Here is a 14,014-nt window from a genome sequence, read left to right as displayed (position 1 = left end):
ACCCAACTCTGCCGGTCCTCGCCAGATAAGACCCGTGGTGTCTGTTTTTAGACAGTAATTGAAATATTCACACTCCCTGCTGTGCTGTCATCACTGTATTATTGGTGTTATTGTGGAAAAGCAGATACATTAAACTCTGTAAGGGATTATTTTTATTGTTCAGATAAATTAATCTCGGGCAGTTATTTTATTATCAAGTGCAGCATTATCGCTTTGTGATATTAAAAAACAGCAGCGCCTCAGAGGATTTCACCTCTCCAAGTTAAACATCTAAAATTAATTAATTACATTTGCACTGTCCATTGCATTTACTTCCAACCAGCTAAGATAATATTTTCCTCTATTTGCAGTGTAACAAATTAAAGCTCTTGAGACAAGAATTTTTTATAAAACATTTTTTTGTCTCAAGAAAAAAAAGTTTTATAAAAAGATTTTGTCTAGAATTTTTTTATTTTTTTTTAAACTGTTAAGTTACTCACACACACCTCTGTTTGCGTATGACTTTGTGGGCTGTATATTTCTGCATGTAATCTACATACATCAGACAGCAGAGCAGGAATATCTAATCTCACTTCCTCTCTTCTTCTCTCGCAGGGCAGCGATGCAGATAAGAGCGATGATAATTTGGTGGTGGATGAGGTTAGTAGGCGGCCGCCGGCCTCCATTGGCCTCACTTCGCCGCTTTCATCTGCATACATCATGTAAACACACCCAGCAGGACCGTCTGAATAATAATAATGATGACAATAACCCTCCACCTCTGCCTGTCCTTGTTCCACAACATACACAACACCCATAAAGTACATATGCATGCTCACACTCGACTGCAATTCATGATCTCTGCTGCTTTTATGTACAAGTCTGTAGGTACAGCTGTTTAGGTTTTATTAGTTTTATGAATGAGTGCAGACAAAATGGAGGTTCTAAGGTTGGTTGTTGGAAAATAAAGTTTGTTTCTCGTATAGATAAACAAAAATAAAAACATGGATCAGTGTTTTTTCTTAAAGCTATTATTAGGGCTGTCAAAGTTAACGCAAGTTCGTTTTAACGCCACTAATTTCTTTAATACATTAACGCAATTTGTAGGTTCTAGCGGGCTGTTTTAAAGCTATTTTCAAAGGGGTCCCTTGACCTCTGACCTCAAGATATGTGAATGAAATTGGGTTCTATGGGTACCCACGAGTCTCCCCTTTACAGACATGCCCACTTTGTGATAATCACACGTAGTTTGGGGCAAGTCATAGTCAAGTCAGCACACTGACACACTGACAGCTGTTGTTGCCTGTTGGGCTTGAGTTTGCCATGTTATGATGTGAGCATATTTTGTATGCTAAATGCAGAACCTGTGAGGGTTTCTGGACAATATTTGTCATTGTTTTGTGTTGTTAATTGATTTCCAATAATAAATATATATAGACATTTGTATAAAGCAGCATATTTGCACACTCCCATGTTGATAAGAGTATTAAATACTTGACAAATTTCCCTTTTAAGGTACATTTTTAACTGATAAAAAATGTGCAATTGATTCGCGATTAATCCTGGTTAATTATGGACAATCATGCGATTAATCACGATTCAACACTTTAATCAATTGACAGCCCTGTTAGTTTTTTGAATGAGTGCTGACAAAGTGGAGGTTGTAAGATGTTGGAAAATAAATTTTGTTTCTCATTTAGAGATTAACAAAATTAAAAACATGAATCAATGTTTTTTTCTTAAAGTTATTATATATACAAATATATTCAAACTTCCAAATGAATACCTAAATGTAAATTGTGCATGAGATGACAGTAACTGAGACTATACCAAGTTCCTGAAAGCTTTTCCATTGTTGGGTGGGTCTCGTTCGGAAAAAAACTCCTCCGGTGCCAGGAAGTGATTTCTTTTATGTTTAGTGTTGGCACAAGCAGTTAAAGGATGGGTTTCAGTTTTTCAAGTTTGTGGTTCAAGTTGCCCATCTGAACACTGAAACAGATTTTGCTCGCTGTAATCTTTCCTCATGTTCATACTGGCCATTAATGTGCTTCCAATGGAAGTGATGGGCGACAAAATCTAGAGTCCTTGTTCTGTGCAAAAGTGAACAGAAAGCCAACATGAGGCCCTGACAGACTGAGTGAGACAAATCAAGGGGGTATCTTCTTAAGTTATTGTTTTTATTATGAAACGATTTCTTTGTGTTTCCCCAGATTTGAATTAAAAAAAAGGAATTTCATACCAAAAAGACGGTAACTCTAGTCCTAAAACCTGGGAATGAGTTAGCGTTTTAGCACTTCTGGTTCCCTCGTCTGGAAGTCAATGTGTTTTTAGTTATATGTCTGAAATAAGGACTGTGGTTAACACCAGCTTAAGTAAGGGATAATGTACAGCGAGCTGGTCATTATTGTGAAATAAACCCTGACGGGGCGATGGGGCAGTCTGATTACCCCTTAAGAGGTTTATGTCACAACAATGACCGGCTCGCTGTACATTTTCCCGCTTATTACACTACTACTTACTTAAAAAATCAATGATTTGAAACAAAAGCTGTCCGCCAGAGTCTGATATCAGAACTGCGCCCATAGCAACGGTCTGATATACATAGCAACGGTCTGCTATAAAGAAATAACAGACCGCAGAACGCCATGATTGACCAATCAGAATTGAGTTTTAAACAAAGCAGTGTAATGGGGAGTATGAACAGGAGTGATTACAGCAAATAAAACCAGTTTCAATATTCATATTGGTACCTAAATTATAAAAGAAATTGTGAACCTATCCTATAAAGAGAGAAAAGAGTTAATACCCATGAGAGAAATAAGAAGAGACACTGATTGATTTCCAGGTGATCTCTGTGGCCTTCAGCACTTAAACACCAGAATGAATGAATAAATCACCATTACTTCTTGTTTCTGTCCCCTGCAATGAAGTTTTATATGTTTTGAATCCAGGACCCGTCGTCCCCCCGCAGTGTGCAGTCCTACTCGTCCAGGGAGAACGGCCTGGACAAGATGCCCCCTTCCCGTAAGGAGGGCCCCCCGCAGGCCAGCCCCGCCTCCCTGGCGTCCTCCAGCAGCGCCCCTTCGCCGTCTCGTGGCAAAGAGCCCCCACAGGTAGACCTCCACATTTGTATGTCTATTTGGACTGCACAAAGACTTAAAAAGACAAATATCTGAATGATTTTTGTGGTATTAATGTCACATCAACGCAGATATCCACGTGGAACACACATGGTATATTTCAGTACAGGATGCGCTGTATTCTGCTCACCTTTCATTCTAAATACATTTTCTTTTCTGCCTTTATTTTAAGCTGCAACGATTAATCAATTAATCGATTAGTTGTCAACTATTAAATTAATTGCCAACTATTTTGATAATCGATTTCTGGTTTCTTTACTGCTCTATGACAGTAAACTGAATATCTTTGAGTTGTGGACAAAACAAGACATTTGAGGATGTCATCTTGGGCTTTGAGAAACACTGATTGACATTTTTTCACCATTTTCTGACATTTTATAGACCAAACAACTAACTGGTTAAAATAATCAACATATGAATCGTCAATGAAAATGATCGTTAGTTGCAGCCCTACTTATTTTACTAACATATTTCTTTGTATTCTATGCTCTCCCAGAGGGAGAAGTCTAGTACTCCAGGTATGAAGCCAGGGACCCCCATGTCTCAAGAGTCCAACACCCCGGGACCCAGCGGACCTCCACAGTTCAGACCTGTCCCCGGCAAGCCTGGTGTCGACCCCCTCGGTAAGAACATCCCACGAGCTTGGTTTTATTCCCCAAGGAACATATCTTCTGTACTTAATTGTTAAAGGGGAGCATTGGACTTCAGAAAGCCTGAAGTTAGCGTGATGTGAAAGTGTAAAAGCATCACTTGAGACCAAAAGACAAATGCCTCCATCACTCCTCTCAGGGGACACAAACTTTCACTGCAATTAAAAATATGAATCTGCTGCTGCAGAGATGAGTTTTTTAGCCCGTACTCGCTTTGTTACATGTAGTGATTCTATCAGCATCAGGCCGCAGTCGTTGGTATGGGTGTCCGCCAGCTCCCCACCACCCACCACCATCTGGACTTAATCAGCAGCTGTGGGCAAAAATATTCAGCGCCCCTCACTTTTTAAATGGAAAGATTAGGAGGAGGTGATGGACTGTGACTGTGAGCTGCTTCATAATGAGCCTCCATATATTCCACTGTATCTCTTTCTCTCTTTTTTTCTCCCTCACATCACCTGTTAGCCCACACACACACACACACACACACCATTATGCATGCATGCGTACACGCTCGTAGATGCAGGTACATGCACAGACGAGGATGTAGATGACGTTAATGTGAGCACACATACGTATATAGACATACAGTCTCGCTGCAGGAAGGCATGCTGGCCAGCAGGGGGCAGTAGTGGTCTAGAGCTGCAGGTTAGGGATGTTGTGCTGCCTTTTGTATGGCAGGCAGCAGCTTGTTCACAGCCTGTCAGTCACAACTGTCTCACACACTGAGAGGCCCTGCAGTCTACGCTGAAATGAAAGATAAAAGCCTGAATGATTGACATTTCATTGCCTCAATCAATAATTTGTTCACTTACAAAAATCACAATGAACTGACGTCTTCCTCCCTCCTTCCTCCAGCTCTGGGTCTGAGAAACCCCCTGGCGGTGCAGGGAGCGTACCCTCCGGGGGCATTCGGCCTGCCTCCAGGGGTGAACGGGGACCTGGCCGGGGCGGCGGGTTACGGCGCCGGCCTCCACTTAGTCTCCCCCCAGATGAACGGAGCTGCTGCAGCAGCAGCGGCGGCAGCTGCCGCAGGCTACGGACGGTCCCCTGTGGTGAGCTAGACGCTCTGCAGATAATTTGTCTTTCCAGTGTCACTGTCATATCTAATGCCTCAGCATATAAACCCTTCACAGAGGGCAAAAAGAGGGATATATATATATGTGGAAAAGAAGGGAGCGTTTTAGAGGGAGAGCAGCTGCATTGTCATTTATCGTTAAGAATCTATGACCTTGGCTCTTGAAAAGTCTCTTTGCTTTTATATGATCTCATTTTATTCTGATCTTTCATCTGATAGTGTCTCTGTATTACCTGTTTTTATGAGTGAACTCTCCTCTCCTCTCCTCTCCTCTCTTCTAGTCTTCTCTCTTATGCTCTAGTCTCCTCTTTTATCCTCTAGTCTCCTCTCTTATCCTTTAGTCTCCTCTCCTCCAGTCTCCTCTTTTCTCTTCTCTTCTAGTCTCTTCTCCTCTCCTCTAGTCTCCTCTCTTCTAGTCTCCTCTCCTCTCTTATCCTCTAATCTCCACTCCTCTCCTCTCCTCTAGTCTATTCTCCTCTAGTCTCCTCTCTTCTCTCCTCGTCTCCTCACCTCGTGAGGTGTTTTTTTTCTCACATATCTCTTTCTGTTCCAGGTGGGCTATGAGTCTCCACACCCGCATATGAGGGTCCCCGGGCTGCCTGCCAGCCTGCAGTCAGCCGCCGCCGGAAAACCGTGAGTTTCCTCTCTCTCTGCCTGCTATCGCTCAAATCTTCACCTGTTCACTATTAACTGCAGGTTCTACTCAAATTTAAATTACAAAACCGGAAGAAAAGACGAACAGTGAAAGATGTTGAAGGGAAAAGTCAAGAGAAGCAACGGTTTGGCTCATACATCGAGAACTTTTAAAATAAGTATTCACCCTTAAAGCAAACAGTTGTTATCAATGTGACTTCCATTTCTGGCTCCACTTCACTTTGTTATCTGGAGAATTTTCAGATGAATGGCAGATGTAGACGACGTGACGTCAGTGATATTTGCAGAGCAGCTTCAATAGACTTGAGCACTTAAATACAGTATTTTTCAGCTATGCAGACGTCATTAGTAAATGTCAGGGTTTAGTCACTTAGTGTCAGTCTGTTAAAAGTATTTCTCGGAAATGCAGAGGTCACTAATTGAAGTAGATGAGGTAGGTTGAGGGAAAAAATGTCTACACTAGGGCTGTCAAAGTTAACACAATAATAATGCCTAAATGCAAATTTGTTTTAACGCCACTAATTTCTTTAACGCATTAATGCAACTTTAATTTTTTTTTTAGGTTAAAGTGGTTTTAAAGTTTTAAAGCTAGACTGAGGATCCTGACATCATATGAAACTAGAAAATCGAATGAATCCATTGGTACCAATGTCATAATAGCTTGTCATGAAGGAGGCTAAATAACGCTCCAAACTTAAGCTACATTTTGGCGAGGGAAAACGGCCTTTGCCATTTTCAAAGAGGTCCCTTGAACTTTGACCTCAAGATATGTGAATGAAAATGGGTTCTATGGGTACCCACGAGTCTCCCATTTACAGACATGCCCACTTTATGATAATGACATGCAGTTTGGGGTCAGTCATAGGCAAGTCAGCATACTGATACACTGACAGCTGTTTTTACCTGTTGGGCTTGAGTTTGCTATGTTATGATATGAGCATATTTTTTATGCTAAATGCAGTACCTGTGAGGGTTCCTTGACAATATTTGTCATTGTTTAGCGTTGTTAATTGATTTCCAATTATAAATATATACATATATTTGCATAAAGCAAGCATATTTTCCCACTCCCATGTTGATAAGAGTATTAAATACTTGAGAAATCTCCCTTTAAGGTACATTTTGAACAGATAAAAAATGTGATTAATCACGATTAAATATTTGAATCGTTTGACAGCCCTAGTCAACACTAAAAGTTCTGTAACTTTTTAGCAGTCTTATATGGTGCTCATCAAAGTTACACACTTGTGTTATTATTCCTGTTCACTGAATAGTTCTACAAAGTCCTCTTTTAGAAACAAAGACTGAATAATAAAATGTTTGCACTCTCTCATCTCCCGTTCCGTCTGATTAAATGTTTTTGCTGCAGCCTTTAATCTCCGTTATTCATCCATTTCTGTTCCCGTCTCTCTCTCTTCTCTGCAGCGCCTACTCGTTCCACGTGAGCGCAGACGGCCAGATGCAGCCGGTGCCCTTTCCCCCCGATGCCCTGCTGGGCCCGGGAATCCCTCGCCACGCCCGTCAGATTCACACCTTGAGCCACGGAGAGGTGGTGTGCGCCGTCACCATCAGCACCTCGACGCGCCACGTCTACACCGGAGGCAAGGGCTGCGTCAAGGTGTGGGACATCAGCCAGCCTGGCAGCAAGAGCCCCATGGCCCAGCTGGACTGTCTGGTGAGACATGAGGGAGGAGGGGAGACACTTAGACGGATGTTTGTAGACTCATATTTACAGTTTGTTGCTCATCTTGTGTCTAATAATGTTGCTTTACAACCAAAAGTGATGCTCTTGTTTTCCACACATAAAAACACACTTAAGATGATGAATCACCTTTGTGTTGTTGTCCTAAAGCCAAATCGTCCAGCATCTTTATTTATTGCTGTTCTACTGCTGTAACACTTTGTACCTTTGTATCCCCTTGTCATCAATTACCGCGTACTACAACATACACTATATCTTTGTATATAAATGTCGTTTTATTATGTCCAATCAGAACAGGGATAACTACATCCGCTCCTGCAAGCTGCTCTCAGACGGACGGACCTTGATCGTCGGCGGGGAGGCCAGCACGCTGTCAATCTGGGATTTGGCCACGCCCACTCCTCGCATCAAGGCGGAGCTGACGTCGTCCGCTCCCGCCTGCTACGCTCTGGCCATCTCCCCTGACAACAAGGTCTGCTTCTCCTGCTGCAGCGACGGCAACATCGTCGTCTGGGACCTTCACAACCAGACGCTGGTCAGGTGAGAGGAGAGGAAAGACCGCGCGTCATTTTAACCAGTTTTAGTAAATGCCATGGAAACGGGAACAGTCTCTGTTCTGTAACAAGAAGAAGAAGAAGGAGAGAGTAAAGAGAGGAGAGAGTGACGGAAAAGGAAGAGAGGCAATGGAGGGGGAAATGAGAAGACAGAGACGACTGCACAGACAGAGGAAAATAGTGTCATTTCTGAAATTTCACAATCTACACTGTCAATCATAAAGTAGAGCGAGAGAGAGGGAAAGCAAACATTGTAGATGGGAAACCAAAGCAGGGTGGATGAATACAGCACAGAGAAGGAAAAAGCATAATAGTTCCCCTTTAAAAAAGTAAACGGTAAGACATTTAGTCTTTTATCATTCATATACACATACACAAACATTTAGTAAATAGTTTATATTATAACACTATAATTTGGTTGTATGCAGCTAGAAGGACATTTTAAATGTTTATTAATGCAGTTGTTTTCCTTTATAGAATAAAGAGTAGTATATGAGTAGCAGGGAAAGAAAAAAACAAGCTTCAGCAAATAACAGATTGTAGTATTTAGGAATGAGATCAGAGAGGTCCAGCGGTACATTTGTTATTGTGTGCGTCTATCTCTAACACTCTTGTGTGTTTCCTCCCTGCAGGCAATTCCAGGGCCATACAGACGGAGCGAGCTGCATCGACATCTCCAACGACGGCACCAAACTGTGGACGGGAGGGCTGGACAACACCGTCCGCTGCTGGGACCTCCGAGAGGGACGCCAGCTCCAGCAGCACGACTTCACCTCGCAGGTACACACACTGCTGCAGTCCAGACTGAGGTGCATTCATGTGCTGACAGGCTGCTGATGATGATCGTTTTCCCGCTCTCATCTCCACACTTCTTTCTCTCCTCCCCTCTCCGTCTCCAGATCTTCTCTCTAGGCTACTGTCCGACAGGCGAGTGGCTGGCTGTGGGAATGGAGAGCAGTAACGTGGAAGTTCTGCATGTCTCCAAACCTGACAAGTACCAGCTGCACCTCCATGAGAGCTGCGTTCTTTCTCTCAAGTTTGCCTACTGCGGTACGTACACACACACACACACTCACACATACACACCGACCAGGGAAGCAGAACAAATCTTCTGCTTCTCTCATTATTCAGAAACTGTTTCCTCCGTTTCACCTCTCCCGTTCTTCTTTACAAAAGCAGCGCTTCCTCTCAGGCTTCTCCATATCTCACCTCCCCTGAGACTTTATCTGTTGATGGCTGTGTGTGTTTCGTCCTGTAGGTAAATGGTTCGTGAGCACAGGCAAAGATAACCTCCTGAATGCATGGCGGACACCTTATGGATCCAGCATATTCCAGGTAGGCTATAAAACGCTGCTTTTTATGCACAGCTTTCTGCAAACACACACACGTTTTTGTGATCGTGATTTCTGGTCTGGAAACAATTCAGTTGTCAAATGTAAAAAAATGTCCAAGCTGTTTTAAAATGTTCCTGCCTTTTCATCCTCTTAACATATAACTATTGGAGGGTTATTTTGGGACACAAATGCATCTGTTTGACTTGAATAATGGGAATTTCTGTGTCACTGTTTGTACAAAAACCTGATTCATTGACTGTTTGTGACTAATATGGCTTCCTCTCTGTGTCTCTGTTCAGTCTAAGGAGTCGTCGTCAGTTCTCAGCTGTGATATCTCCCCTGACGACCAGTTCATCGTCACCGGCTCCGGGGACAAGAAGGCCACAGTCTACGAAGTAATCTACTGAACTCTGATCGGCTGGGGAAAAAAAACTAATAATCAGGGGGCGGGGCCAAGGCTCCCTCCTGCACCAATGACTGTACAGAGCGTCGGTGGCATGGAAAACAAGAGACACTCAACTCGTACTTTGTTGTTTTGTTTACGTTTGTGAAAGAAATGAGAAAGAGAAGCAAGGGGGCACAAAGTCACATCTCTGGAAAAAAAACGAACTTTGTTTTTAATGCTCTGAGAACGCTGGTTAGTCTATAGCTGCGCAATTGTGGGATTCCTCCAAAGAACTTTTGCTTTTGTTCCTTTTTGTTCCTTTTTTTAACAAAATAAAACCTCTGTAGTGAACAAGAAATTAGCAACAAAAAAAATATTTTTTTAGCCTTTGAATTTTTCGCAAACAGTTGGACCGCATCGAGAGGAAAAAGACAGAGACACAGGACTGAGGATGTGTGGAAAGGGTTCAGGGAGGGCTGGGAACTGGAATGGAAAAATACAGTCCATATTCTCTGTAAAAAGTCCCAGCCTGGGTCAGCTTGGCCCGGTTTGGCCTGGTCCGGTCCAGCTGTGTGGCTGCACCTCGGGGCAGCAGATGCATGGCAGGATGGTGTGCTGTGAGGTTCCAGCTATTTTTCTTTTCTCCTGGCTAAGTTTCAGCAGCAACATGATTGTATCATCTCCAATACATACATGACAGAACAGGGCTCGGTTTTCTCTAAACTGTCCTGAGAGTTTGTCTTTGTTCCTTTTTTTTTTCTTTATAAAAGAATAAAGCCAGACTGTTTGTGGAGATGTTTTTGGAGGAAACCAGCCCGCAACAGAAAACCCAGAGGACAGAAAACTGAAACAGCTCACAACAGGTACTCTCCAAGTTTTGGGGATGTGGCCTCCGCTACGTCATCGTCATCCTTAACACTCAACATTAAATGTGTTTTTTTTATTGTATTTGTTAGGGCACATATAGGCAGACAGGTATTTTCACAACTGCATCATGAACCTTGAACCTTGCTATATATGGACATGTAAATAAAGTTCTCTAAAGGCAAACAAGGATGTCATTTGTGGCTTGGATTTGCTTTCAGAAAACTGATGGGAGTGTGCCGTTTTTGTCTGAGATCTACAGTGGATCTTTTTTTTTTTTTTTGGTCTTTCATGAGCATCTTCTCACAGAAGAAAAACAGATTGAAACAGCTCCTTGAGGATCAATGCAGGTGTGATGGTGCGGAGGGGAAGTATTGAAGAAGTAGATCTGGTGTGTGTTACACACTGCTGGCTGTCAAAATGTGTTTTTGAGCTGCAGAACCAAGTCAGATTCTTTCCAGGTTTAACTTAGATGTTTTAAACCGAAAAACAAATCAAAAGAAGCATTTGTTGAATATTTGTTTAAACCCTAACAGCCAGAAAAGTGTGTGCTCGCAGTGAGGTGCCAGAAAGCATCTTAGAAATATTTAGATAAAAAAAATGAAGGATGTGAATGAATGGTGAGTACGCACTCTGCCTCCGCTCTCCTGTGATGGAAACACTTCTCTCTCACTGAGGGAGCACAAAGCGTCTCTTCTCGTCAGTGTCGGCATCCACAGACGTACGAGAAAGTGTCTTGGGATTCAAACCCACGGCATGAGCAAGCTCCTCCGTGACTGGAGCTCTCTCTGTAAATAATGCAGCCATATAAGGTTGTGTTTTTATGCTGAGCTAGCTCGCAGTGTGGTGAGACAAAGATGATCTGCAGCACAATAGGCTGAGGAATGGATTATTATAGCAATAATACCCAAGTGGGAGTTCTAAAGTGATTATGCGTGTAGTTGTGACTGTCCTGCCAAGACAAAAAGCTTTAACTGTGAAAGAAATAAACTTGAGAAAATGAAAGTAAAGCATTTATCTCCTGTCTAGAGTAAATGATTACTGGCACACAGGTGGATAATAAATCATTCAGCTTCATTTCATTTCTTTTGTTGCGAAAATTAAACCATGGTTTTGGCCTTTTTTTTTTTTTTTAAATGATGCTGTTAATAGCCATAATTATGGCACGAAGCGCTCTCAAGGCTGCTGTTGCCTTTTGTACAGTTTCTAGCTAGTGTACACAGTGAATAGTACGCCATAAAAATATCATAGTATAGTATGCCATAGAAAATATCATTGTATAGTATGCCATAAAAATATCACTGTATAGTATGCCATAAAAAATATCATTGTATAGTATGCCATAAAAATATCACTGTATAGTATGCCATAAAAAATATCATTGTATAGTATGCCATAAAAATATCATTGTATAGTATGCCATAAAAATATATAGTATAGTATGCCATAAAAAATATCAGAGTATAGTGTGTCATAAAAATTATCATAGTATAGTATGCCATAAAAAATATCAGAGTATAATATGCCATAAAAAATATCAGTATAGTGTGCCATAAGAAATATCATTGTACAGTATGCCATAAAAACATATCAGAGTATAATATGCCATAAAAAATATCAGAGTATAATATGCCATAAAAAAATATCAGAGTATAATATGCCATAAAAAATATCAGTATAGTGTGCCATAAGAAATATCATTGTACAGTATGCCATAAAAAAATATCAGTATAATATGCCATAAAAAAATATCAGAGAATAATATGCCATAAAAAATATTATAGTATAGTGTGCCATAAAAAATATCAGAGTATAGTGTGTCATAAAAATTATCATAGTATAGTATGCCATAAAAAATATCAGAGTATAATATGCCATAAAAAATATCAGTATAGTGTGCCATAAGAAATATCATTGTACAGTATGCCATAAAAAAATATCAGAGTATAATATGCCATAAAAAATATTATAGTATAGTGTGCCATAAAAAATATCATTGTATAGTATGCCATAAAAATATCACTGTATAGTATGCCATAAAAAATATCATTGTATAGTATACCATAAAAAATATCATAGTATAGTATGCCATAAAAAATATCAGAGTATAGTATGCCATAAAAATATCATTGTATAGTATGCCATAAAAAATATCAGAGTATAGTATGCCATAAAAAATATCACTGTATAGTATGCCATAAAAAATATCATTGTATAGTATGCCATAAAAAATATCACTGTATAGTATGCCATAAAAATATCATAGTATAGTATGCCATAAAAAATATCACTGTATAGTATGCCATAAAAAATATCATTGTATAGTATGCCATAAAAAATATCAGTATAGTATGCCATAAGAAATATCATTGTATAGTATGCCATAAAAAAATATCAGAGTATAATATGCCATAAAAAATATCAGTATAGTATGCCATAAGAAATATCACTGTATAGTATGCCATAAAAAATATTATAGTATAGTGTGCCATAAAAAATATCATTGTATAATATGCCATACAAAATATAGTATAGTACGCCATTAAAAAAATATAGTATAGTATGCCATAAAAATATCATAGAATAGTCCAAGTATAGTATGCCAAAAAATGTCGCAATATAGTATGTCGCAAAAAATGTTGTGAAAAATGTCTTATTATAGTGTTCCATAAAAATCGTCATAAGAAGTGTCATAATATAATGTGTCACCAAAAAGTGTCAAAGTATACTATGCCATAAAAATGTCATAAAAAGAGTTAAAAAGTAAAAATCATAGTAAGCCAAAAAAAAAATCAGAGATTTTGCAAGTAATAAGATCAAATTAATAATATAATATAAAATGGATTTGCTTTGGTAGAAGGGTAAGAAAAGAAGAAAAAAAGAATCGGTAATATTAACTACTTTGTTCGGACTCTGTGAGCTGAAATCGTACATGGAGGTTTAAATTAAACTCCGCTGTCCTGTCGGGAGATGCGGGGATTCGGTGAGAGAGGAAAAAGTCTGCTAGCTGTTAATATTAGCTTTAAATCATCGAATAACGAGGAGCGACAACTCCCGTTAGCCTAACAGCTAACATTTACAATGTAAAATACCATAGACTTATGCTAGTAAGGTTAGCATGTGGTGAGCACACAGACATCTCGTGAAGGTCAAATGTTGCCGCTGTTAAGCCATGCTGTTTATGTAGATTATTGTAAAGCAAGCTCTGCTGCATGTTTGTTTAATTTATTGGTTTTTACCTTTTCACTGGAGTTTTTCTTCTCATATAAAAAAAGGAGTGGTTTGCTAAATGTTTACGTTGTGAATACTGTCAATTCTGCAGGTTAGTATTATTTGGATTTATTTAGCACTGAATTTAACTTTGAGTTTAAGAAACTATGATTTTTATATGATTTTTGTTGTACAACCAGACCAATAGACCCCTTTCACAGCAGCCATCTCCACATGTCCACTGGCGTGTTCAGGGAGTGGCCTTGGGTGGCACAGGCCACCCCAATATCTTACAATATGATTGTCTATCTGCCCAGTCAGAGGCGGGCCACGGCACTGAATGTAAACTGCACTCTTGTTTAGAGTTGCAGTTCCTTCTCAAACCTGAGAGGCAGAGATGCGCTAAAGTAGTATGTAGCCTGCAAAAAAAAAAAGGCGCGAAGAAGAAGAAGAAGTTTGAGCAG

At 40.2% G+C, this 14,014-nt stretch overlaps 1 protein-coding gene across 4 annotated transcripts in view; it reads left to right on the top strand.

Moving 5' to 3' along the window:
- The window catches only part of tle2a (TLE family member 2, transcriptional corepressor a), a 60,738-nt gene extending 50,212 nt beyond the window's left edge, over positions 1–10,526 (top strand). For all 4 annotated transcript variants that reach the window (XM_037769172.1, XM_037769168.1, XM_037769170.1 and 1 more), the window contains exons 10-20: positions 595–639; positions 2,931–3,092; positions 3,616–3,742; positions 4,628–4,824; positions 5,401–5,480; positions 6,927–7,176; positions 7,496–7,743; positions 8,390–8,537; positions 8,657–8,807; positions 9,016–9,092; positions 9,391–10,526. In XM_037769172.1, the coding sequence (XP_037625100.1) occupies positions 595–639; positions 2,931–3,092; positions 3,616–3,742; positions 4,628–4,824; positions 5,401–5,480; positions 6,927–7,176; positions 7,496–7,743; positions 8,390–8,537; positions 8,657–8,807; positions 9,016–9,092; positions 9,391–9,498 (1,593 nt within the window). In that variant the 3' untranslated portion in view covers positions 9,499–10,526. The remainder of the gene's footprint in view (positions 1–594; positions 640–2,930; positions 3,093–3,615; positions 3,743–4,627; positions 4,825–5,400; positions 5,481–6,926; positions 7,177–7,495; positions 7,744–8,389; positions 8,538–8,656; positions 8,808–9,015; positions 9,093–9,390) is intronic.
- The last annotated feature ends 3,488 nt before the right edge of the window (positions 10,527–14,014 follow it).

This window comes from Sebastes umbrosus, chromosome 5 (genome assembly GCF_015220745.1).
Source record: "Sebastes umbrosus isolate fSebUmb1 chromosome 5, fSebUmb1.pri, whole genome shotgun sequence".
Classification (NCBI taxonomy): Eukaryota; Metazoa; Chordata; class Actinopteri; order Perciformes; family Sebastidae; genus Sebastes; species Sebastes umbrosus.
The sequence above is the reverse complement of the archived record's forward strand: the minus strand, read 5'-3'. Positions and strand labels throughout refer to the sequence as shown.